This window comes from Schistocerca serialis, chromosome 7 (genome assembly GCF_023864345.2).
Source record: "Schistocerca serialis cubense isolate TAMUIC-IGC-003099 chromosome 7, iqSchSeri2.2, whole genome shotgun sequence".
NCBI lineage: Eukaryota > Metazoa > Arthropoda > Insecta > Orthoptera > Acrididae > Schistocerca > Schistocerca serialis.
Genome location: NC_064644.1, coordinates 307,705,374 through 307,730,550, shown reverse-complemented (window position 1 = coordinate 307,730,550; position 25,177 = coordinate 307,705,374). Strand labels below are relative to the sequence as shown.

Sequence of the window (25,177 nt, the reverse complement as noted above, 5' to 3'; positions counted from 1 at the left end):
ATATTATGTTAGTGCACAGATCAAGGTCTATCCAGTGATTCAGTGGCCATTCTGGTACTGAGGATGGAGATGGAAATGACGTTCCATGCTTCTTGACAGAGCATAGGGGAATGATGCGGGAGACACGCACCATCGTACTAGGCAAGGTCCTAATGGAGGTGCTTTGCCGTTGCCTTCCTCCGACCGTAATGGGGATGGATGATGAAGATGATGATGCTGATGACAACGATGATGATGGTGACAACACCCAGTCATTTCAGGGCGGTTGAAAATCCATGACCCTGCTAGGAATCGAACTCGAGACCCCATGCTCGGGAGGCGAGAACGCTATGCAAGACCATGAGCTGCGGGTGGTACTGGGGATGACAAATTAAATTCCATTTTACAAAATCATTTAACTGAGGAAGACTGTACTATGGTTCCTCCTTTCACCTGATGCACGAATACCAAGAATATCCTATAAGGGTATGGGACAATTAACTAAAATTGCTCAACCAACGAAAGGCTACTGGTCCCAATGGGACACCTAAAATAGGTTCTTCATGAGAGTATTCAAAAGGACTTGCCCCTCTACTAGCAGTAAACTATGAGGGCGTGTTGGGAAGTATTGCTGTTGAATTTTTACATCAAAATGTGGAAATAAAACAAATATTGTTAACATTCTAAATCTCTATTCTTAATACCTGCATATTTGTAGCCCTCAGCCACTGCTGAGGGCTCCGACTAGTAGCATGTAACATGGTGGTCCTTCGGCCCAACAATGCCAGACTACACAAGTGCTGTGACATATTCAACAATCCCATGTCTCTGGTTCACCGTCATCAATCATTATCCATACAGTTCCAACTTGGTCCCATTCAATTTTCATCTGCTTCCAAAACTTGAATAACAATTTCGAGAACTTCATTTTGACAGTGATGAAGCATTGCAGGCAGAGGTGAGGTGGTTGTTCCGTCAACAAAGCCAAAAATTCTACATGACAGCATCAACTCTCACTGGGAGAAATGAGTTTGTCACAAGGGTGACGATGTTAAGAAATAAATATGCATACATGAACAATATAGAAGTAGAGTGTTAACAATATTTGTTTTATTTAAAAAGCTTTATTATTTTCATATAAAAAAAAAACAGAGAGATAAATTTTCAGCACACCATTTTTTACATATCGCTGGAGGAATGAAGTGTTTAAAACATTTGGAAAAATGTACAGGTAATTTTTACTTCTAAGAAGAGTAAACTGTTGCACATAACTATAGGCCTACATCGCTAAAGTCAATCTATTTTAGAATTTTGGCACATACTTTATACTTGCATATAATGGTATTTCTGGAGACTGAAAATCTCCTCAATAAGAATCAACATGTGAAATACTGCTTGCTCTTCATCGGCCACACACACAAGGATGTAGATACTGATGCCCAGGTTGACGTCACATTTCTCGTCAAATGGCAGGTGTTCAATATAGTTCCGCATATACATTATCAGACTGGCTTTGTAATTCAACTGTAAAGTTTCTAGCAAATAGAGCACAATATATCATTCTTAACAGAGAGAAACCTTTTGGAAAACCAGTAGCTTCGTGCATATGCAATATTTTTAAGTGTTACAGGGCCATTGTTGCTCACAATAAATTTTATATGCAGGGTGTTCAAGAAGTCTCTCCGCAGTGCCGTATGATTGTTAGCCACGCGTGCCATATGCCGCAGTGAATATACCGAAATGAAACTCACTGCAGTATCGTTGTGCGTTTACTGTTTTGTTGAAAAATTTGGGACCCACAATCCGATGTCTAGAAATTGCAATCCAAACTCTTATTTTCACAGAATGTAGTGATTCCTCATGAATACATAACGGATTTGCAGTACTCCACAAAAGAGAATTTTGCGAGTTCATGTACCCAGATAAATGAAACCACGCCTCATCAGTGAAAAACGTTTCATTAAGAATATCCCTTCCATTTTGTTGAAGGAAATTTTTGAACCATTGACAATAATGCAGTTTCTTGCCATGATCAGTATTTTTCAGTTCTTGCATGACTGTCACTTTCTATAGGAAAAGTTCTAATTTTTTTCCTGTGTGGGCCATTCCGACAGTAACATCGATTTCCTGGGCGAGTTTTCTTACTGATTTGTTCGGACTCATTGACATTTTATCGGAAATACCGAGTATTTTATCCTCAGACAAAACGCTAGGATGACCGATTCTCGGTGCATCTGTCACTGAAACCGTACTTCGAAATTTTTTAATCAAATCTCGCACATTATCGCGATGTGGGAGTGTTGTCTCCAGGAAAGCTGAATTAAATGTTTGATGAACTGAAACTGTGTATTTACCGCCAGCTTTGAACACTTGTTCAACTAAAAACAGGCATTGTTCAAAGGCTAGCATTTTAACAATGACAAAAACGAAACAAACGAACAAAGGAACTAAACTTAAAAATTCGTGTCAGCACGTAACGACACACACCAACAATACTACTGACGCAGGCTGAGATAAATGAGATGGTGGAATATTGGGAGAATCCACTTAAAGGGCAGGTAAACAATCAATGCGGCATGCGCGGCTAACAATCATACTGCACTGGGGAGAGACTTTTTGAACACCTTGTATACGATCTAGTGGGTTTTACTGCAAGTTCCAACATGCTGCTCGCAGATGATGATGTATATAGAGAAGTAGCTGCAAAATTGTAGCACAATACAATAATAACTGTGGCGAATCAAAACTTGGATTGGCAGCTGACACTCCATATAAACAAACTTATCATATTGTGCATAAATAAGCAGAAAGACACTATTTCGATTACATAGCTGCCACACAGAAAACTAGCTGTACGAAAGGCAGACGTCAGACTCATTGAGACTATCTGTAGGAAGCGTACTGTATTTACTCGAATCTAAGCCACACCTGAAAAATGAGACTTGAAATCAAGGGAAAAAAATGTACCTTGAAAATTGAGACTCAAAATTCAAGGGTAGAGAAAAGTTTTAGACCGTACCTCCAAATCGAAGCAAAGTTGGCCCATTGTAGCATGAGACACAATTTAGGTCGAAAGGATGAAGATACAGCTACAGTAGTTTGGTTCCAGTCATAAGCTTAACAGTTAAGGTTTACCAAGTAGCCATTGCTACGTGTCAGGCACTCTGTCCGTGTTTATAAGGGTACCCTTCCTTTTTCAGGTGCTTCGTCTGGTTGGAATCGATTGCTTATTTTGCTTTGATCTGATAAGTGCCGTTCTCTTTGTTATAGGTGTTTACGTCACTCTAAGCTGAAAATGCATTATTGTACTGTGTCATGCATTGTTTGTCGCATTCTGATAATGCATGTTTACGACCTGTAGCCACTCGCGGCAGGCTTGCTTTTGTGTGTGCTACCGCCGCTTACAATTAAAAAAAAAAAGAGAGGAATGTTCTCATAAGCTAAACAAAAGCAATAGACTGCTATTTGTTGTTACTTACACTGCTGCTTTCTTTGATAATGATCAACAAGAACTAAATGATAGACTGTGTATGATAGAAGGTGTTCTGAACGAGAGTTTAGTGAACATTTGTTTCCGTTTGAAAATCTTTGCAGACACCTCTTTAGTACATTACATTCTGCACAGAAATTAGAGACATTTTATATTTAAAAATCTAGTCAGTTGCCGTGCTTCATTTCTGACTGTATCGCTATTCAGCATAAGAACAATACGAATATAAACATGACATGATATTCATATTCTTCCGCGTTTGCTGTTGTCTCAATCTAGTTTCGTAGTTTATTAGGCAGACAGGATTGAAATGAGATAGCAGCAAACACGAAAGAATACACGGCATAATGTTTACATTCTTCTACTTTCTCTTTTAATTTATTTGCTAACGCAGAGATTTTGGTGCAAGTATTTATCTTCATGCCTGCAAAGCATCCCTGTGTAGCGCTACATATATTCGGCGGCAGAAGTTATTTGTGGCGGCACCTACCAACATTTTTCAGAACTTCCGCTTACTTTGCACTCGATTCTAAGCCGCAGGCGGTTTTTTGGATTACAAAAACCGGAAAAATGTGCGACATAGATTCGAGTAAATACGGTACCACACCCACAAAGGAGGTAACTTTCAAAATCCTTGTTTGACCACAACATAAGTGTTGTGCCTCAGTGTAGGATGTATAGATAACAGAGAAGATTGGAAAGATCAACACTATTTATGATGTGTTTGTTTTTATTAAGGATGAAAGAGTCAAAGATCCCCATGTAACAACACCTGTGACAGATGCCTCAAGAGAGAAGTGTTGCACATCATTATTTGTTTTACTGTTAAATGTATGTTCATAAATTCCTAGAATATATGTTTCTACAAGAATCGATCATGCATTTTTTCTTCCTAAATGCATCTTGTGATAAAGCCCATGCAGGAAGAAATCAGACAGATCAGAGCTCATAATGAAACTTACCAATAATTGTTCTTTCCATGCATCGTTTGCGACAGACAGAAAAAGGGAAAGCAAAGTATCCTCCATCAACTACTGCAAGATGGCTTGTTGAGTATGAACATGGATGCAGACAGATAAGGAAAAATTTATCTTGCTCACTTAGTACATCACTCTCTTACAAAGCTGCAGCAGCGTCAGTTGCTCATCTGCCCTCGGTAAGTACAATTTTGGGTATAGAGTATAGCCCCATGTTCACGTTCCCGCAATTAACGTTTTCCCGCCGTTTACAACATTTTTTATTGTTCCATCAAATTTCCACAATGTTAATTTGCACTCAATTCTGCGTCAACATATTTATAATTTTCCTGCGATTTACACATTACGAAAAAATGTTTGTGGAGAAAAAAATGATGCTGGCATGATATTGGCCATCCAGTAGTGTTTACAAATATTAAGTTTCTTGACACCAGGGCACTCTACTCAGGTGATTTGAACTGGTAAATGTGTAAAAGTTGGAACAATTCATGCTGTATCTCCCACCGTTGCCAAACTCTACTTAGTGTGTTTGGTGGCTGATAAGAGTAACTAGGTTTGTTCAAATATAGATATCATGACCAATCACAACCATTTCCAAACTGTCTCTATTCCGCAAACACAGTTTTGAGATTTTTGTTATCATTGTGGCACCTTTGTCGAACCATATTTAATGTGTTTCGGCATTTGGCCACTTGTAGCGCTAGTTGACACTGTCATTCACTTTGTGTTGCTGAACTGTTTTTAGTTTAAATATGGTGCCTGTTATGTATTTTCTTCATGGTGAGCAAAACGTGTTTTGAGAATTTATTCTCATTGTGAAGCACAAAGAACCAACGTGAATGATAGTTTGCGTTTGTGTGATTTTCCACGTAATTGAGGCGGCGCAGTACTTGATAACCTCAAAAAGATGACTACAGTGCAAGAATGCAGAATAACACATATTCAAACACCACACAAAACACTTATGTACATATTTGCACTTGACAATGAGAAAAAAATTCTCAAAACGCGTCATGCTAAGCATAAAAAAATACGTAATTGTGCACAATTTCATTATTTAAACAACAAATGACAGCTGCAGGCTTTCAAAAACATTGATTATGACATATGAAATTGAGTCAAACATTCCTACTTCTCACACAGTTATCAGTTCCACTTACATCAGCAGTTTTTATTACACAATAAACCTTTATTAGATAAAAACAAGTACCTGACAAGTCTTTTTATGCCTTTTATGTACATATACATAAAGTGCGAAAATGAAAGGGGGCACCCCATACGTAACTTGTACAGGTTAAAAGGTTATTTCCCACATTTTTCTGAAGTCCCTTGAAATGTGTAAAAGTGGGATTTCACTGTAGTTGTATTGTGCAAAGGAAGGCATTCGGTCAGTAGGTGTAGGCAGAGTACTTCATAGTTAGGAATGTGAAATTATACATAATGTCATCAAATTTATGAATGAAGAGACGAATGATGTGTCCAGCATTTCACCTTCCGCATCTTAGTCACTTACAGAAACCTATCACTACTGCTGTCCCCTCTCTTGTCCAGCTGTCATGCCAACTGTGTCTAATCTCATTGCATGCATCCTGCTTCTACTTTTGTATTCTCATATCACGTCATGACTTTTTTAAACAAAAGAACCTTTCTTTCACTATCTATCCCTCTTTCCCAAAAATAGAAGTATTTGAATACTGAAAATAAAACCATTATTTGGCTCGGTGTAAGTCCATTTCTCACTATCTATACTTTCACTATTATTAATGATCTTTCTGTTTACACAGAGACCATTTTACTAGAGGAGAGAGAATAATCTACACTATGACAAAAATAATATTGCGTTACCTTGCCAGACGGTAGTTTCTCATTTACTGTGCTGCTCACAACAGGTGCAGCAACTGCCACCTGTCTGCCATCATTAACTCCAGTCTGCGACCTTAAGGCATCTTTTCCAACTGGTGCCACAACTGGCTGCAAAAGCAATTAATTATTCTGTTAGAATTTAGGATTTATTTCTTTATGTAGTGAATTCTCGAACATTACTATGTACTCCAGAGCGTAAAAAATGTTACCTAATATTAGCAGGAACAATACCTTGAGAAAAAAAAATCTTTCCTGCTCGAATATTTAAATTGTATGTGATTATTCTCATTATCACATCTTACTATTTATAATCAACCTGCTTTTACTTACAAAGTGTCTGTTAAAATCAAATGTGTTCCAAGTGGTGATAAAAATGTAGTTCCCAGCAATGAATGTCAATTTGACAGACTTTCTTTTTGTACCTATCAGGTGGAATTTTTATGCACAAATTTAAATCCTGGAATTTAGTTTTATAGACTCTAACAGTCTATTTATGTGTAGTATTTAAAAGAACCACACAAAATCATGTGCTTTTGTTTGAGCCTAAATTAAAAATTTTGAATAACTTTTGCCTCAAATTTCAGTTTAAACATAGGGGACCCAGAGACCCCACCTCATGGTCTACATTACAGAAAAGTCACCTCATGAGTTAAGGGTTAACAGAAAAATTTACATGAAATGGAGATTCGGACAAAACCAGGTAGGCGGGTCAAACCAGGTACCTCACAAATTTTGTGACAGGTGCTTCCATCTAGTGGTTGAACACTGAACACTGGAACTGCTAGCAGCAATCATTTCATGCAGGTGGAGAGAACAGCAGCAACAGAGACGCATGTTTTCTTATTTCTAAGAATTTTTAAAAGTTTTAAGCTGCAAATTTTTCAATTTTGTTCTGTTTGTTTAAAGAGTTTGAAGCAGCATAACATTGTCTACAGATAGACTTAAGTGCATATCTTGATTAAGTTTATTTCACTGCATATTTTGACATTCTTTTCATACACCTACAGCAAAACATAACCTAGTGACGCCATTTTCATGTCAACAAGTCGCTGTTGGGTCAAACCGGGTACCTAAATGTGGGGTCAAACAGGGTAACCGGTTTTACCGACTATGTGGTACCCAGTTTTGCCCCATACCTCAGAAGTAATGTAACATTATTGTTTTGATTGCGAAATAATAGTCAAAACATGCTGAATGAAAAGAAAAAAAGCACATAGCTGAGGGATTGTTATTATTACTGGTCATGATACTATAAATATAAAAAACATAAGAATAAAAACATAGGCCCGTCATTCTCTTTCATAAATACAGAACAGGAACGTAAGGCCTATTTGGTTAAATAGGCCTAACCAAATAGGCCGTACGTAGGCTACCTAAATAATTTAAGTACATACGCAACTGAAGTAATACGTAACTAAAGTGTTACGTAATTGAAGTGCATTCATTTGATTGTTTAAATTAGGTTATTATTGCTTTCAAGCTTTTTAACATTATTTCTTGAACAAATAAGCGTAATGTTTCAACAAGCTATCTTCTGTAGGCCTACAGGTTCTTGAAACGCGTTCAAATTCTTAAAGTAACATTGAAAAACTGCTTGACTGGGATAGTTTGACCAACCTAATCTAAACAATATCCTTGTATTCCTCAACTGGTTTTTAAAAAAATTTGTTTTGTTTGTCAGTCAGCAATGCCCAGGAATTATCAGAGGAAGACGCAGAGACAGAGCTGGAGCTTGGAATCCATGACTACAGCAATCGAGGAGGTTTTAACCCATGGAAAGGGTTACAAGAAAGCTGCTAGAACATTTGGTGTTCCACAGTCAACACTAGAGGGTAGGGTCAAGAAAGCTCATCTTCAACATCTGTCTTCGGAGGAAGCCTCAGCAAAAGCACTGGCCAAGTACAAAACTATTTTTTTCCCCAAGAACAAGAAAGAGAGCTGGTTAACCACATACTTTTTCTTGAAGAAAGATTGTTTGGAGTCAACCTACATGATCTTCGTAGACTTTCATTTGGGCTTGTGGAAAAAAAAAAAAAAAAAAAAAAAAAAAAAAAAAAAAAAAAAAAGAGAGAAAAAAAAATCAGATACCCAACACATAACAAGTTGAGAAAAATGGCTGGAAAAGAGTGGGTGTATAGTTTCCTGAAAAGACATCCACAACTTTCTTTGAGGAATCCATCCAGAAAAAACTTCTTTGGCTAGAGAACAGGGATTCGATCAGGTGGTTGTCAACTCTTTCTTTGATCTATTGGATTCAATTCTTACTCGGCATAAAATGAAACCAACAGAGATATACAATGCTGAGGAGACGGGTATTTTGACAGTGCCCAACAAACCGTCGAAAGTTTTAGCCCTTAAGGGTAAAAAACAAGATGGCTCGATCTCTTCAGCTGAAAAAATGGCTCTGAGCACTATGGGACTTAACATCTATGGTCATCAGTCCCCTAGAACTTAGAACTACTTAAACCTAACTAACCTAAGGACATCACACAACACCCAGTCATCACGAGGCAGAGAAAATCCCTGACCCCGCCGGGAATCGAACCTGGGAACCCGGGTGCGGTCTCTTCAGCTGAGCATGGTGGTTTAGTCACAGCTGAGATATGTATGAGTGTGTCTGCAAACTTCAAGCCACCGAGGATTGTATTCCCCAGAAAAAGGGAAAACCCTATTCTGATGGATGAGGGGATGAGGCACCACCTGGAGCATTCGCAGCTTACCATGAGAGTGGCTGGATAAACAAAGATTTGTTTTTGATATGATTTCAGCAGTTTGTAGATTTTGCAAATCCTTCAAAAGAAAAACCTGTCCTCCCAATATTGGAAGGTCACAGCTCTCATGTTAAGAGTATTGATTTAATTAAATTAGCAAGGCAACATAATGTAATTACTTTGTGCTTTCTCCCCCACACAACCCACTATCTTAACCCCTTGATGAGGTCAGACAGTGGACGATTTCAAACCCTGGTAGACTGGTAACTATTTACCAAATAGGAAAACTATTCAAAGGTCCTTTTACACGTGCAGCTGTAATGCACACCACTCAGAAAGGCTTTGGAAAGACTGGTATTCAGCCCTTTAACAGACACGTTTCTCAGATCACCTGTTCGCGCCGGCAGATACCACTGATCGGCCTGCACCTCTTCAAGATGTGCCTCACCAACTTTTGCAAACCTCTGTAGAAGCTAGCGAAACTGAGGTAGAAATGCCGAAAACACCTCAATCCCTAGAAGCAGAAGAGATTCCAGAAGAAGAACCCACTGAACAACTCATGGTAGTAGGGGCTGATGGCGGCCAACTAGAAATTTCTTCAGCAAAACCCAAAAGATATACAAGTTGCTGGACCTTCAGGAGGGTCATCGTTTCCATCCATCTCTCCTAAGCTGTTATTGCCTCTTCGTCCAAAGTTAAATTTGGAGACAAGAACCAACAGACCAATGAAAGCAATACGAAAAAAAAGGTAAAACAGTGATACTCACTTCTTCACTATACAAAAATGAATTGCAAAAAGAAGTAAAAAAGAAACAAGAGTGATGAAAAAAAAATGAAAAGAACACTTTTCCAGCCTAGTAGGCCTATGTCTATTAGAAGACCTAAAACAAAATTCCAGAAAGGCAAATGTTCCAAAGTGATAAAATCTGTAGAGAAGCAATCAATCTCAACAACATGTAGCCTGGCGAAAAAAATCAAAGTTGATGTTTGATGAGAGTTCCAGCTCTTCAGACGAAGGCAACCTCAAGGAAGCTTGCGTATTTTGCAACAAGTTGTATGCATGGTCTCATTCAAAAGGAGGATGCATTCAGTGCATTTCCTATCATATTTGGGCACATGAGACATGCTCCAATGCCGAAGAAGAGGATGACACATTTGTTTGTGATTTCTGTTCTGTTCTTAGTTGATTAGGGCTAAGTTTTGTTTGCAAAATTTGTTCAGTTCTTCAAAATCAATAATTAAATTTAAAGATTTTTTAAATATGCCAATTATGTTTATTTTATAATGTTATAAACTGACAATTTACCTTATAAAGTAAAATTGGCCTAATAACATTGATTTTAAAGTATTTTAGGCCAAAATATTTAGTAAAGGATCTTATAGGAGTCTAAATTATTACATTTATTGACAATTTCGAAGTTTGTATTGAGTCAAAAGGTTTCCAACAAAAGTTTTACAATAGTATACATTGTTTTGTATTGATTTAAATGTGTACCCGATTTTACCCACCGCACTGGGTACAACCGGGTTTTTGCACCTGCTGAACAAAAAAACTGTGTGTTAATTTTATAATAAAAACATAATAATATGTTGATAACAAATAAGTCATAAACCTAAAAAACTATGGTTTGTTGATCTATTGCTAATATATATGTTTTTATATCAATTTTAAGTTATCGTACCAGGCTTTGTCCAACTCTCCCCTACTTCATTCCTCATTTCCAATCTCAGGGCTATGTCCCATAATGTTAAAATTATTTTTTATACATCCATACAACATCCATGTAAGTAGTTCTAAGTTCTCGGGGACTAATGACCTCAGATGTTAAGTCCCATAGTGCTCAGAGGCATTCTAGCTAAGCAGAAGTTGCTTCACAGAGAATTTTCAATGAAAATTCATCTAAATGCACATGAATGAGAGATATTTAGTGCGCTATCTTACAATGTGAACACAGTGTTATTACACACACGCACGCACGCACGCACACACACACACACACACACACACACACACACACACACACACACACACACTAGCATCCCACACTTTCCATCCATAAAGAATGGAAAACATCACTTATCAAAACACAAAAATTTCCAAGCCGTTGCTGTCCAATTTCACTACATAAAAACAGCAAAAACACTGCTTCATTCAACACTAACTTCTATCCTCCTACATTTTACTAAAAGTGATGATATGTAACAGCAAAAATATTTTAGCTGAAATAGCAGAATTAAGAGTCTTAAATCATTTGTAAAGGTAAATAAAAATGAGAATTATAATGCCTGGTTAATTTTTTAAAAAATCATGAATGAACTGACCTGAACTTGGTCTGTATGCAAGTTGCCTGTTTGTCTTTCCAGCTGTTTTTGCTGCTCCTCTAACTTTGCCTTTGTCTGAAGTAATTCCAGTTCTAGTTTTCGCTGCTGCAGTTCCAACAACTCTTTTTGTTTCTTCAGCAGCTGTTCACGCATTTCAGCTTCTGAAGCAGCAGCTGCAGCAGTACTTGACACAGCAGAAGGCCTTCGCAAGGCTGGGTGTGAAGAAGGCCTGAGAGTTGGAGCAGGCGCAGCATTAACTGCAGCAGCAGCGGCAACAGTAGGAACAGCTGGAGCGGCACCAGGAACACCTGTAGACTGCGGTGCCACTTTGGACAGAAATCTTGGATTTATATGTATCAAGTTAGTAGGTTTTGGAGCAGTGATAGGCCAAGCAGGATCGATTGAGCTGACTCTCAGATCCACAGCATAAAGCTTCTTGGCAGGAAAAACATCATTCCAAGTCTGGCGCAACTTGAACATCTGGGCTCTTGTCTTCTCATCCACCTGTGGCAACCATATCTGATATGGAGACTTTTCATCTAGACGCTAACTTACAATAACACGAAAAATAATAAAATGGCGGAACTTCCCTGAGAGAGAGAGGGAGGGAGGGAGGGAGGGAGAGAGAGAGAGAGGAGAGAGAGAGAGAGAGAGAGAGAGAGAAAGGTAGAGAGAGAGAGAGAGAGAGAGAGAGAGAAAGGTAGAGAGAGAGGTAGAGAGAGAGAGAGAGAGAGAGAGAGAGAGAGAGAGAGAGAGAGAGAGAGAAGCATCGCTTCCTGGAACAGATTGTTAAGTGAATGAAAATGGTAAAAAAATCTGAGCCTGTAGTTCATAAATCTATTCAACAACTTGTAAAGGTAATAGAAGTCAAACATAAGCAAGAACACCCCAGACAATCATGGCTGTCTTTAATCTCACAAAACAAAATGTTACATTACATTTAATTAACCCACCAGAAGTTGACCTTAAAATATGCACTATCTACACCTAATGAAAGAAAAATTGTTATATTCTTCATAGTAAGAATGACTGGAGTGAAAAAATACTTGCAATAACAATTTTCATTCAAGTGACTTTCTAGAAAGTAATTATGATTTTCTTTTTTATGTTTTTAAAACTAAATTTATGAATAATTGGTTGTAAACAAATACATGTCTAATATAATTACTAAAATGCGTGTTTTCATAATCACAACAAACAATAGAAAGCAATAATTTGTCAGGAGACTTAAAAAATTTGTTAAGTAAAACTAACACATCACAAAGTAAAATCCAAATTTTCTTGTGCTTGTTTCACATATGGTACTTTACTCAAATTAAGATGTTAGACCACATTTAAATAACTTGACCTTCATTGCCTTTTTCTTAATTTTGTTCAGAAACAGCTTTCCGTTACCCATAACCAGGATTTCAGTACAAGTGACACTCCAGGAAACCATACCATAAGTAGGGAAGTTAATCTCACTCTCCTCACTACACTGTTAGTTCGTAAGAGGAAAAACAATTTCAAGAAAACTATAAGTCCCTAGTATTAAAAATAAATTACTATTACCAAAAAAATCAAGATACATTTTTTAAAGAAAAAAATACATAAGCCGTTTTGGAGACAGAAGCTACAAGCCCATCAGATAGAACCAAGTTCAAACTGAATATTTTCACACACATTGAAATCCTATTTGAGGAAAAGTACTGTTTTCCAAAGACTATCAAACACTCAGAGAAATTTATATTTTTGGAATATACATACCTTTTCAAACACGCTGCAGAATGTTGATACAATGTTCTGGGTGAAGAGTGGAATGTAGGCATGTCCAACATTCTTGACGATGGAATCGATGAGATAGAGAACAGGCAGCTTGATATCACTCGGCACCTAAAGGAACACAACAAAGTGGTGTGGGGCCGCTGACCGACGTGTCGGTCAAAGTACCCCGCGTAGCAGAGACGTGAGACGCCTGACGGCCTGGTGCAACAGTGCTGTGCTGTGCTCTGTGGTGGTGGCTGATCACAGCCTGCAGCCACCTCAGACCAAAATTCAGTTTCCTAACAGTTATCACTAAACTGGTATGAAAATTAAACAGAAAAGCCTATTACAGAATACATTAGTTTTCTGCAGAATCCTTGACAGAATATAACAAATGTGCATAAACTATTCAATGAACTGAATGACTCCAAATAGCAAATAAAGAATCTCAAAGTGCCATAAAGGTATTCATAAGTACCCAGTGTTCAAACCAAGATATGAAGAAACAGTCAAACTTACCAAGAGGCAATACTTATGAATTCTGGAATGTTAAATTTATTTCACTACATATTTTGCCCTTAAAAGATGTATGCTTACATACTTTAAAAACCACCCTGCATGTACATTATGTTGTTGTAATAAACCCTCAAAACAGTGTCTGTCCAATTCCAATATGTAGTTGATTTAGTTTGCACCTACTTCAGATTTCTTGACAAAGACAAAATATCTTCCACTGTACCACTCATTTTCACGAAACATGGTAACACCACACAGTCTCCATAAAACAGGAAAAAAATGAAGGAAACAAAGCACCACAAGTAGCCAGATGTGCATGAAAGTAACTATTTATAGAAATGCAGTAGGTTTGCCCAAAACTGAACAGCTGATGGACTCATCACTAATTTACATACATACAGTGGCACTATGTATATTATTTATACATCCTTTGTTTTGTATATGCCTCCTTTGTTTTCTAAACATCTTTCATGCAGGACCTTTGGCCATTTCGTGTGAAGTGATGACTCACTGGTGCTAAGATCACCAAGTACAACATTATCGTCCTATAGCTTGCTCACGGAAGAAAAGCTTACAAAACTTCAAATGAATATTGAAAAGCATTCTGCATTAACTCAGTTTAATCTATTTAATTTCCATACCAGTTCCAATCACAAGTTTGGAAACTAAATTTTGGGGATACATCATGAAATCATGCAAAACACTTTCTTTAACTTGATGCTCTTATCTATACTTCTTTGAACGCCACATCCTGCTTCATAGCTCCTTTATTGATATGTGGTAGTGAATCCTTAAGGTTAGCAATATGAAGCTTGTGCTGTTCTGGTTTCAATGAATCATTTGTAACAAATACTTAATAATTCGACTTCCCACGGCTCTCTCCAATATCTTTTTCAGCACTTTATTGGTGTGACAGGAAAACCATAGGATTTGTGTTGTACGCACTGTGTGCATCAGGAACTTCTCCTAAGACATTATCTGAGTGAATTTGATTTTTATGATTAAAAATACTACCCATCAGGACATTCACTTAGTTTCCAGATCCATACTCTTCTGTTCAAGGAAAAAAAGATGCTGGTATAATGTGGGTAATTAACTCCAAGATGCCTCCTTATTATTCCTGTATATTGGTTAGTTTTAACTATATAATGTGGTAGGACACACAACCTCAAAAGTTGGGGTAACCATTTAAAGCAACATGTATTTCATTCACAAAAGGGAAACTAACACTACGTTCCATTCTTCAATAATAATTGAAGAAGCTGTTTTCATGAGGAAATCATTCTGTATTTGCCATTAAATCTTTTATTTAAAGAACCACAAATACAAGAATTCTTGTGCATGTTTTACATTTCTGTATCTGTATGGCCATACAAGATTTTAATACTACAGTTGTCTGCCTACTTCAGTTTTGATATGATCAGAAATACTCTTACGCAATTCATGTTTATCTGATGGTGTGTACAGTTGAACAATGAAATAAACTCTACGTAAATGTACAGTACACTTCACCCTTATCTGTTTACAAATGTGTTATAGTGGGTAGACTGTAAAGTGCAGAATGACCTGAAGCATAAACAGGATGACCAACTACAGTGTGTACGAATTTGTAGTTTTAAATCTTCATTTGCCTTCTTACAGTTTACTTTTCTATGACTCCAATATTACTACATTAGTGTACCAGGCATAAAAAATTCTTGTGCTACATCTGTACATTCATTAAAAATTAAAAATAACTGTCACATTGCATTATAATGTGTCCCACAGAATTCTGATATTATGTGATCTTAGCAGGTAGTTTTTGGATGGATGGACGTTTGAGTTGAGAGAATTAACACACACTATGAAAGTTGTTGAATTATTCTGTCATAGACAAGGATGAAGCAGTAGAAAGCCAATCTGACAAAATTATGTCCAAACTATATTAATTACATCTGATAAATTTATTTAGAACACCAATAAAATTATCATCATCAGTTTGACTTTCTGAGCTGAAAGGTCATATCAAATGGGTGTCAAAAGGAACAGACAAGGCAAAATGTCAGTGGACAGTCATGGTAAATCAGTCTCAAGGATTAAGCAATTTATGTAAAGGTTTCCAATGTAAAATTAGTCGTACTTCAAGTGGGACCACATTTCTTGTTTCTACAATTATTACGAAGGCAGCACTAAATGAAATGCCTGACATACTGAAGTTCTTTCGCAGAATAATTCACCATGTGTATCACGAGAACATTCACATATTTCACACAGTTAAGGTGGAAGGATGTTTATTCAAAATATTCATATAAAGGTTCAATAAACTTTTTCTGTGACTGGAAATAACAATGAACACAAACATTTCTCCACATAAGAGCAGCTGAAAGTTTATTGCGGGCAGAAATTGAAACACTGTACAACCAAGAAGATGATATATCTTGGCACATACAAATCTAAAAAAAAACTGGCAGGAATATGGATGGGCCAATTAGAACCAACACTGAAAGTTAAATTTTACTTGTTTGAAAAAATCTAAAATAATTTAATATTGTACAGCACACAAACCAGATAATGAATATTAAATTTTGAATACACTTTAAACTCTTTGAGCAAGTAATACAATATAAATGAAATTCACATTGAATTAGTTTTACAAAGTGTTAATGTTCTCACCATATGTTTAATAATAAATGAATAACCATGTACAAGACAAAACCTTCTAGTTCCTTGTATTGGGCTAAAAGCCAGTTTCCTTTCCTTCCTCTACATTCATTCACTAGTCTCAGCACTGTATAATGAAGCAAGGCAGATACTTGCCTCATTTCTTTATATCTTGAAACAAGAGAAGTACTATGTTAATAATTCATTTTAACTTGAGTTCTAGTTACAGCTGTGCATATGTCTTATAACAGCAACCACTGATACTCCTTAATTGGTAATAATATTTCCAGTAATATAATATGTATGTATACAGAGAATTTCCAAGAATCTTATGCATTTGTGGACATCATGTGTATATGAAAGAAAGAGAAAGATTCCAAAATATTTACTTCTTTACGTTATTTGCTTCAATCATTTATTGCACATAGTAATAAGCCCTGCCAGCCTTTGTAGCATGCGATATACTTTAATTTGCTACTTGGATGGCCCAAAAACTGTGTAGTCTATAATTACTCAAAGGTGTGGCAGTTTCATTCAACTGTATCCTCTTCCAAACACATTAATTAGAAATTTCATCTCTCAATCACAGAGCATTGTATCTAACATAACAGTGAATCATGAGATATTTAACATTGTGATGAACATTAGAGAGAAAGGTGTGCACTGAACTGTGGTTTTGACCCTGATCTCTGTCTTTCTGTTGGAAATGAGAGGAATCTGGTGGTAAGCTGAGTGAGACAGTGTCATATGACCATACAGGATTTCTTGATAGAATTGTTTGTTTACCAGTTACGACAATATACTTCATCAAAAATGTGTTAGTCAATTCTTGTAAGTTTGAATGGCATTCTAGGTAGTGCAATTAGTATCATCATGCTTGAAAAAGGAAAGTTACAAGTTCATGCTCCATTCTAGAATACGTTTATAACTTGCCATGAATGTCACATGACCTCAAAGGATTTCAATGTCACTTGACTATATACGGAGTGAACCAGAAATCCACTGGCAGCCTTTCATGTTGCACTGAAAACCGTGCACAATAGTCCGTATGCAGTCTGTGACTTCTTTGCATTCAATCATGGTATGCACCAAGTGTTATGGATTCACTGAATGCAAGGAACAGAAAGCACAATTGACATCTTCAACTTTTGTAGTCCTGCCTTCCTCAGTTGCGTGTAATATTACGGTATATTGATAATTTTTACTTATGGACCGTCTGACAGGAACTGAATAAAACACAATTTTAGTACCATACGCGTTTCGCCTTTATTTTCTGCAAGGCATCATCAGTGGCAGGTTGTGTGGACAATTTCTTACATATTACGCTCCTGCTGCATTTTTGGTGTTCTTCTTCTTCTTATGAACGCCAATTTGCGGTTTTTTCCACATTCCATAGCACTATGCACTGAACGCTTGTTTTAATGCATTAAAGATACATACTGATTACCAGCTGATGATAACATTTTGTGCTACCTTCCTTTACATGAAAATGATTTTTAAGTGCTAATAATGCAAATTTAGTTACCTTTTTAAGGCATTAGTTGAGAGTTACAGATATGCATATTCAATAAAATCCAGGATAGCTGCTACTCACCATATAGCGGCAATGCTGAGTCGCAGATAGATACAACAGAAAGACCATCAGAAAGTCTCTCTTCACAAAATATTACCGCAATTAGCACACAATCTCAAGTGTCTGACCAAGCAAATGAGCACACAATCTCAAGTGTCTGACCAAGCAAAACAGAAACAGATTGCTGAACCTTCAGGTATAACAACCACACTTTTCTACACACTTCCACTGCAAGCTCCAGACAGTCTTTCACTCAAAATAAACTTGCCGCACAGACAAACAATGCACACAATGAAACAATGGGAACTGTTGGGTTATTTGCTGCAAGCATTGTCTGCAACTGTGTACAGTAGCCATAGCAAAGAGATTTGAGAATGGTGAACGGAACAGATGGTTCAACCAAGCACATTCTCCGATTGGCTGTTCCTACAGTATCAGCCCAGTAAACATCTAATGTTTATCACTCTGTAATTCTGATCCAGGTATAATCCTTTGTGTTTCTTCACCCTGGAATTTTCTCTGCAGTTATGAAATAATGACATGGGCTACATTCAAACAGTCGTGCTGACTGACTGGTCTCTACTCTTTACAGTGACACAGCCAGATCATTTCATCCATATGTTATAGATGTGTTAATTTGATTCCCTGTAACCAATACACTGTGTGCCAGATGCACAGAATACTAATTCAGAACCACTGTCCCTAAGATCTCTCACCACACACTGTTGCAGACATACTGAACAACCTTTTACTAGATTGCAATGTATGTAATGTATTTCAACTTTCCTCTGCCATGGCCTACAGTCCTATTAAAATTACCTGATAGTTGACATCTGTTATTCACCACTACAATGCTGCCACAACCGTTGCCAGCTACCGATGGGTTATAGCCTAACACAAAACACGGTGGGTCACTTTACAAATACTGTTAATGTGTAATATTCGGAGCATTGTTGGAAATGGCTGCCATGACATATGACGGATGTAGGAGATGCTCTGTTGATAGCTGATTTAAGTGACCAGTGACTGACCTGCAGCAGAAGATGTTCTGTAGCCCTGAATTTAAACTTATATCCTAATCTAACCAAACCCTTGTGAAGTGGAAGGTGTCCCATGAAAACAGCAACCAACAGTCTGTGACAGAACTAAAATTCCAATCGCTTTTTTCCTGGCATTTAAGGCTAACCTCTACGAGCAAACTTAATACAGATAAATTTCTTAATATGTTCTTTTGCATAGCCAACTTCTGCAGCAGAATTCCAGTTTGAGCAGTAAAAGTAAGCTATAATTTCTTGCTGCTGTTGGCTACCTAAAACTGTTCTCACACTGGCTACATGGGATGCAGCAATACCAACTGATGAGCAGTCCTAGTTGGCACTTGGTTGCAGATTGTAGGGGACACTAGCAGATTCCAAACGAAAATACAATGACAGGAAGAAAAATAAGAGCAATTAAAAAATTCAATACAATGATGAAAATGATGCAGCAAAGTATTAGAGGTAAGAAGTTGTTAAAGCCTTCAGTATCTAGTACAAAAAATTAATGGATGAAAAATTATAATGAAAGAAATGGTATCATTGCATGTGTTGTAGATTTCTGAGAGTCACGGCTAAAAGTACCTTTTGAAGATTGTGTGGCTCGATACATGGATAAACTCCAGTCATTCCGTCAGAAAACACTGGACAGATTGGTTGGTTGGTTTGGGGAAGGAGACCAGACAGCAAGGTCATCGGTCTCATCGGATTAGGGAAGGACGGGGAAGGAAGTCGGACGTGCCCTTTGAAAGGAACCATCCCGGCATTTGCCTGGAGCGATTTAGGGAAATCACGGAAAACCTAAATCAGGATGGCCGGACGCGGGATTGAACCGTCGTCCTCCCGAATGCGAGTCCAGTGTCTAACCACTGCGCCACCTCGCTCGGTGACTGGACAGATGATGTAAGAGGAGTTACTGCTGTTCTCTCAGGAAAGGGCACAAAAATTACTGTCTTGCATGTTGGAACATCATCTGGTTTCACAATGAAATGTCTCCAGGTTTACAAATAGACGAAAACAAGGCACTACCACAAGGAGATGAATCACAATAGTTTTCTGTAATAGATCGAGGAAAACAAGGCACTACCACAAGGAGATGAATCACAATAGTTTTCTGTAATGGTTCAAGGAGGCAGCTACTGGAAAACTTAAATCAGCAGTCACCACTGTAATGGATAATGGCACATACTTTCAGTTATTAAAAATAAAGCTCCGATGATGGCAACAAAAAAAGCAAACATTTTAAATGGTTGAAATGCTACAATGTGAACATTCAGGTCGATTTGTACAAGACGAAGCTTTTAGAGGTGGGAGGGGGGCAGGGGTATACAGTTTCAACAGTATGTTGTTGACAAGGTGGCTAAAGAATGTGGTCACAGCGATCTTAGGCATCGACAGCCAAACTGCCACTTCAATGCCACTGAAATAATTTGGACACAGATAGACACGTGACAACAAGTAACAAAAGCTTGAGTGTGACAGGAGTTCAACAAAAACCACAGAGGAAGCAGTGGCACAAATAACACTAGAGAATTGCCGTAATGTTGCATGACACACAGAAACAGTTGTTAAACATGCCTGAGAAATTTTTACGAGTGTTGAAAGTAATATTGAAAATATAATTATATCATTAAGCAATTTTATTGTCTCTTGCACAGACCAGAGCAGGGGTAAGGACAGTGTTGAGGAACAAAGTGACTGAATTGGGTGGCATTTACCCTTTGTCATAATTTGGCTTTCTTCAGTGTTTGTATTTCATATTTTGAGTGAAAGACATCTACCACATTTCCACAATAAATTTCGTCTCATTATTAAGGAATATTCCTCTCCAAAAGTATGAAGTACTACGCACACTCTATAGTGACTAGTACAGTCAAGTTAGTAAAGCATAAACTACACAAGTCAGTAACTTTTAGTGGGGAGGCAATGAAACAGAAGCTCTTATCTATCAACACGTTTGCAAACATATTATAAAAATGTAGTGCCATGTACTTAAATTACAAATGTCATTTCTATACCTGCTACAAAACTATCACATAAAAATGGATTTCTACGATTAGACTGCATCGATATTACCAAGCACCTAACCAGTCACCCTGACCACTACAAAAATTAGATGGAACACACTCATCAGGTCACAGTAGCTGCACTCTGAACCCACAATGGCTTAATATTCAATTGCATGTTGTCATAGTAGACGTCTTCATTACGAAGAATGGTTTAATGCAGACGTTCACACTAGTATGTCCTGTAAAAAACTCTTCATCTCTGTGCAACTGCTGCAACCTACATCAATTTGAACCTGCTAACTATAGTCAAGTATTGGTCTTCCTCTGATATAATTACTCACCACACTTCCACAATAACCAAATGCCTCAGGATGCGAGTTCCTTCTTTTAGTCAAGCTGAGTCATAAATTTTTCCATCTAATTCAATTTGGAACCTCCTCATTAGTTATCTTAATGTTTCAAAAACTTCTGTTCTCTTTTTGTCTGTACTGCTTATTGTCCACATTTCACTTTCATGTATAGCTACACTCCAGAATTGCTCATTACTCAACTACTGCTTCCATGCCATATCCAACTCATGACTGTAATCATATTTCTGTAAAAGTTGCTGAAAACCTTTTACTCCCTGTACTTCATCGGAGCTGCCTTCAGAATTTCAAAGACAGTATTTCAATCAAAAGTGTCCAAAAGTTTTCTCTAAGTCTATAAAGGCAGGAGGACCTTGCCTAGTAAGCCGGTGCGGGTGTCCCCCATCGTTCCCCTACGCTCTGTCAAGGAATATGGGACTACATCACCACCACCCACCACCACCACCACCACCACCACCACCACCACTTAAGGGTCCCTCATACACTCAATACTTACTGTCCAGTACCGAGTATTGCACAGTAATAGCGACTGACTGAGATTGATACTGATAGTTTGTGCAATATACTGAAGAAGACTGCAGAGCTTTAATAATATTGACACTCATTCAATATATTGTGCCTTAGAAGGGTAGTATTGTGCAATCAATTCCTACCAAGGCAGAGAAATTCAATTTGCTCTGAATGAATTTCCACAATGACCTGAAAAAGTAAATGACGAAAGAGTAGATAGTGGCTGGAAGATGTATATGAAAGCACCATGTGGTACTCTGAAAGAAATGAAGTTCTTGGATAATCAGGAAAACCCAGACACATCACTGTCCACCACAGCAGAGGCAACTGAAGATCTTGTTGTCATAACAATAGGCAGAAATGTCTATTTTACATGTAGCAGTTCCCAAGAATTGGCAAATAAAATCTGGTCAAATGACCGGTGAACATAAACATTTACTTTTCTTGTGAGAGCATTCACATAAGATCGTGTAATTTCTGTGCTGTAACAACTGTTGCAAATGGAATAAAACAATTAAGATGATTGACTGCTTACATGATCTTATATGAATGCTCTTGCTAGTTCACTTATGTGATTCATAATTAGGCTAATATAATTTGTACCTTGCAGGTTCTTTACAACTCTATGTTGCCATGAAAGAGTCTTTGGTTCATTTAAGTGTTCACAGAAAGTTTTTCAGACTTGTTTCATCCGTTCTTCGTAATTTCTGCTTGTGTTCTGTAAGACAAGCCACTCAAGTCATAATACAGGTTCACATGGTCGAGCACTGTCATGCTCGCTATGAAAGCAGAGTTCTGACGCATCCTGGACTTAAATATCGCACATTAACATTGTGCCGTTCTTGGCCTCACACTTCGACACAATATACTGACTCAATATTATTTCGACAATAAGGCTGAACGTATTATGACCGCTTTGGCTAAGTTGAAGGGCCAGTACTGCATCATGTGTTCCTATATTTTTCCAGAACCCAAACGATCTTCCCCAATGTCAGCTTTCATGTTGGTATTTTACAGCCATGATAGTTCAGTAACATTCAAACCTAACTGCACCTGTCCTTCCTTACTGTTACTATTATCACATTCTTCTTAAATCTTAAGGTATTTTGTGTCTGTCTCATCTTACATAAAATATGGAACAGTTTCGTCACAGTTGGCCCTACCAACGACCTAATAAGTCTGAGGGATCTCATCTACTGTCTTGTTTTGATTCAAGTCTTCTCAATGCTTTGTGAAGTAGTTCTCCGAGTATTGTCTCTCCCACAACAACTTTACCTATTTCGTCTTCCTTTTCCTCGTTATTGTTCTCCCCTTTGTACTGCCCTTACAAATTTCTTACAAATCAGCCTTACCTTGTTTGCTTACTCTGGCTTGACATCTAAGATGCTGATATTCATACATCTGCTTCTCTTTTCTCCAATGGCATCTTTAATTTTCCTACAATCATCATCTGTCATTCACACATTCATGCGCACATCTACAGCTTTCTATTTCTTCTGCAAACACACCCACTTTGCACTTTCAATCAACCTCATTTTTTAGATTTCTTTATTCCCTTTCACCTAATTAATTTTGTTTTATATATTTTCTCCTGTTTCTATTAAATTAAATATTTGGTATTTTATCAGATGACATTTACTGGACCCTTTGTCAGTTTTGATACTCTGCTGCCTTCACTACTTCATGTTTCAAAGCCACGAATTCATATATCATAAAGTTTTCCCCTGTTTCAATCAATAGTTGCCTAATGCTCCCACTGAAACTCTCAACAACCTCTGCTCCATTCAATTCATCTATTCCCATGCCCTTAATTCCCTGGATTCATTAATGTGCAATTCAAAACCAACAGATTATGACTCGAGCCCCCTTCTGCTCTTGACTATGTTTTACAGTTAATGTATTGTTCTGAAATAGCTGTCTTACCAGTACATCACCTACAGGAAACTTTACGACACCCGAAATCGTCATCTCCCATAACATACTGTATAATTAATTTTATTTCATCACATATGTTTTAATCTCTTCATCTGGGGAAGTAGTATGCATATGCAATGTATTACCACTGTTAAGTTTGGCAATGGGTGTATCTTCACTATGATTTACGTTAATTTCTTTTCTTTCCTTAAAACACACACACACACACACACAAACTAAAACTCATTCTCATTATGCAATACCATAGACACCCAACTAAGAAGGGTACCACTTATGTACTCCACTGTATCATCACTAATACTCCCACTATGGACCTATACTATTAGTCTGAACCGAAGACAATCTATTCCTGTGTTAGTTACAGCATATTTCATTAAAAAAATAAAAAGGAATGAAGACAGAAGAGCACATACTAAGGTTCATTATTTCACTTATTTACTTTTTCAAGCAGACCATCAAGACTAGGCTTATGTACTCTACTTGAAATACAGAGCTTGCAACCACTGCCACCTGTTGAGAAGAAACATTACCTGAGCAGTCAATATCAAACACACACTTCTATGACTTTATCCATGCACTGTCACAGACCTCAGTGGCTAAGTATCATACTACAAATTCAAAGATCTATCTCAGACCCCACAATTGGTTCTAGGATTTTTTCCTGTCATTTATCCCTTCTCTCACCACTAGCAATGATTTCTGTGCATGAAAAATGTCTAGTTGCATTGTGGTTACTCTGCAAATGACTGGGTAAATCTGGTTAAATATCTTAGGATGGCAAGTTCATTGCTTCTTCGATGTATAGATTGAACAACACAGGCAAAAGATAGCATCTCTATCTCACCTTCTTTTTAATCCGAGCACTTTGTTCTTGGTCTTCCACTAGTATTGTTATCTCTTGGCTCTTGTACATAATATATGTTACCCATCTACCCCTATGGCTTACCCCTATTTTTCTCAGAATTTCTAACTTCTTGCACCATTTTACATTGTCCACACTTTTTCCAGGTTGACAAATCCTATGAATATGTCTTGATTTCTCTTTAGTCTTGGTTCCATTATCAACCACAACATCAGAATTACCTCTATGGTGTCTTTACCTTTCCTAAAGCCAAACCGAAAGTCATCTAACACATACTTAATTTTCTTTTCCCTTCTTCTGCATATTACTCATGTCAGCAACTTGGATGCATGGGCTGTTAAGCTGACTGTGCGATAATTCTAGCACTTGTCAGCTCTTGTAATCTTCTGAATTGTGTGGATGATGTTTTTCCGAAAGTCAGATGGTATACCACCAGACTTAAACATTATACACACCAATGTTAATAGTCTTTTTATTACCACGTCTCCCAATTATTTTAAAAATTCTGATGAAACATTATCTATCCCTTCTGCTTTATTCGATCTTTAGTCTTACAAAGCTATTTTAAATTCTTATTCTAATACTGAATCCCCATCTCTTCTATGTCAACTCCTGTTTCTTTTTCTGTCACATCATCAGACAAGT

The 25,177-nt window shown here is 37.4% G+C and overlaps 1 protein-coding gene across 1 annotated transcript in view; it reads right to left on the bottom strand.

Annotated features, from left to right (window-relative positions):
* The window catches only part of LOC126412322 (pre-mRNA cleavage complex 2 protein Pcf11-like), a 136,346-nt gene that overhangs the window by 91,960 nt on the left and 19,209 nt on the right, over window positions 1-25,177 (bottom strand). Inside the window, exons 3-5 of the mRNA XM_050081843.1 lie at window positions 13,089-13,214; window positions 11,343-11,846; window positions 6,292-6,417 (exon numbers count right to left, since the gene is read on the bottom strand). Of these exons, the coding sequence (XP_049937800.1) occupies window positions 6,292-6,417; window positions 11,343-11,846; window positions 13,089-13,214 (756 nt within the window). The remainder of the gene's footprint in view (window positions 1-6,291; window positions 6,418-11,342; window positions 11,847-13,088; window positions 13,215-25,177) is intronic.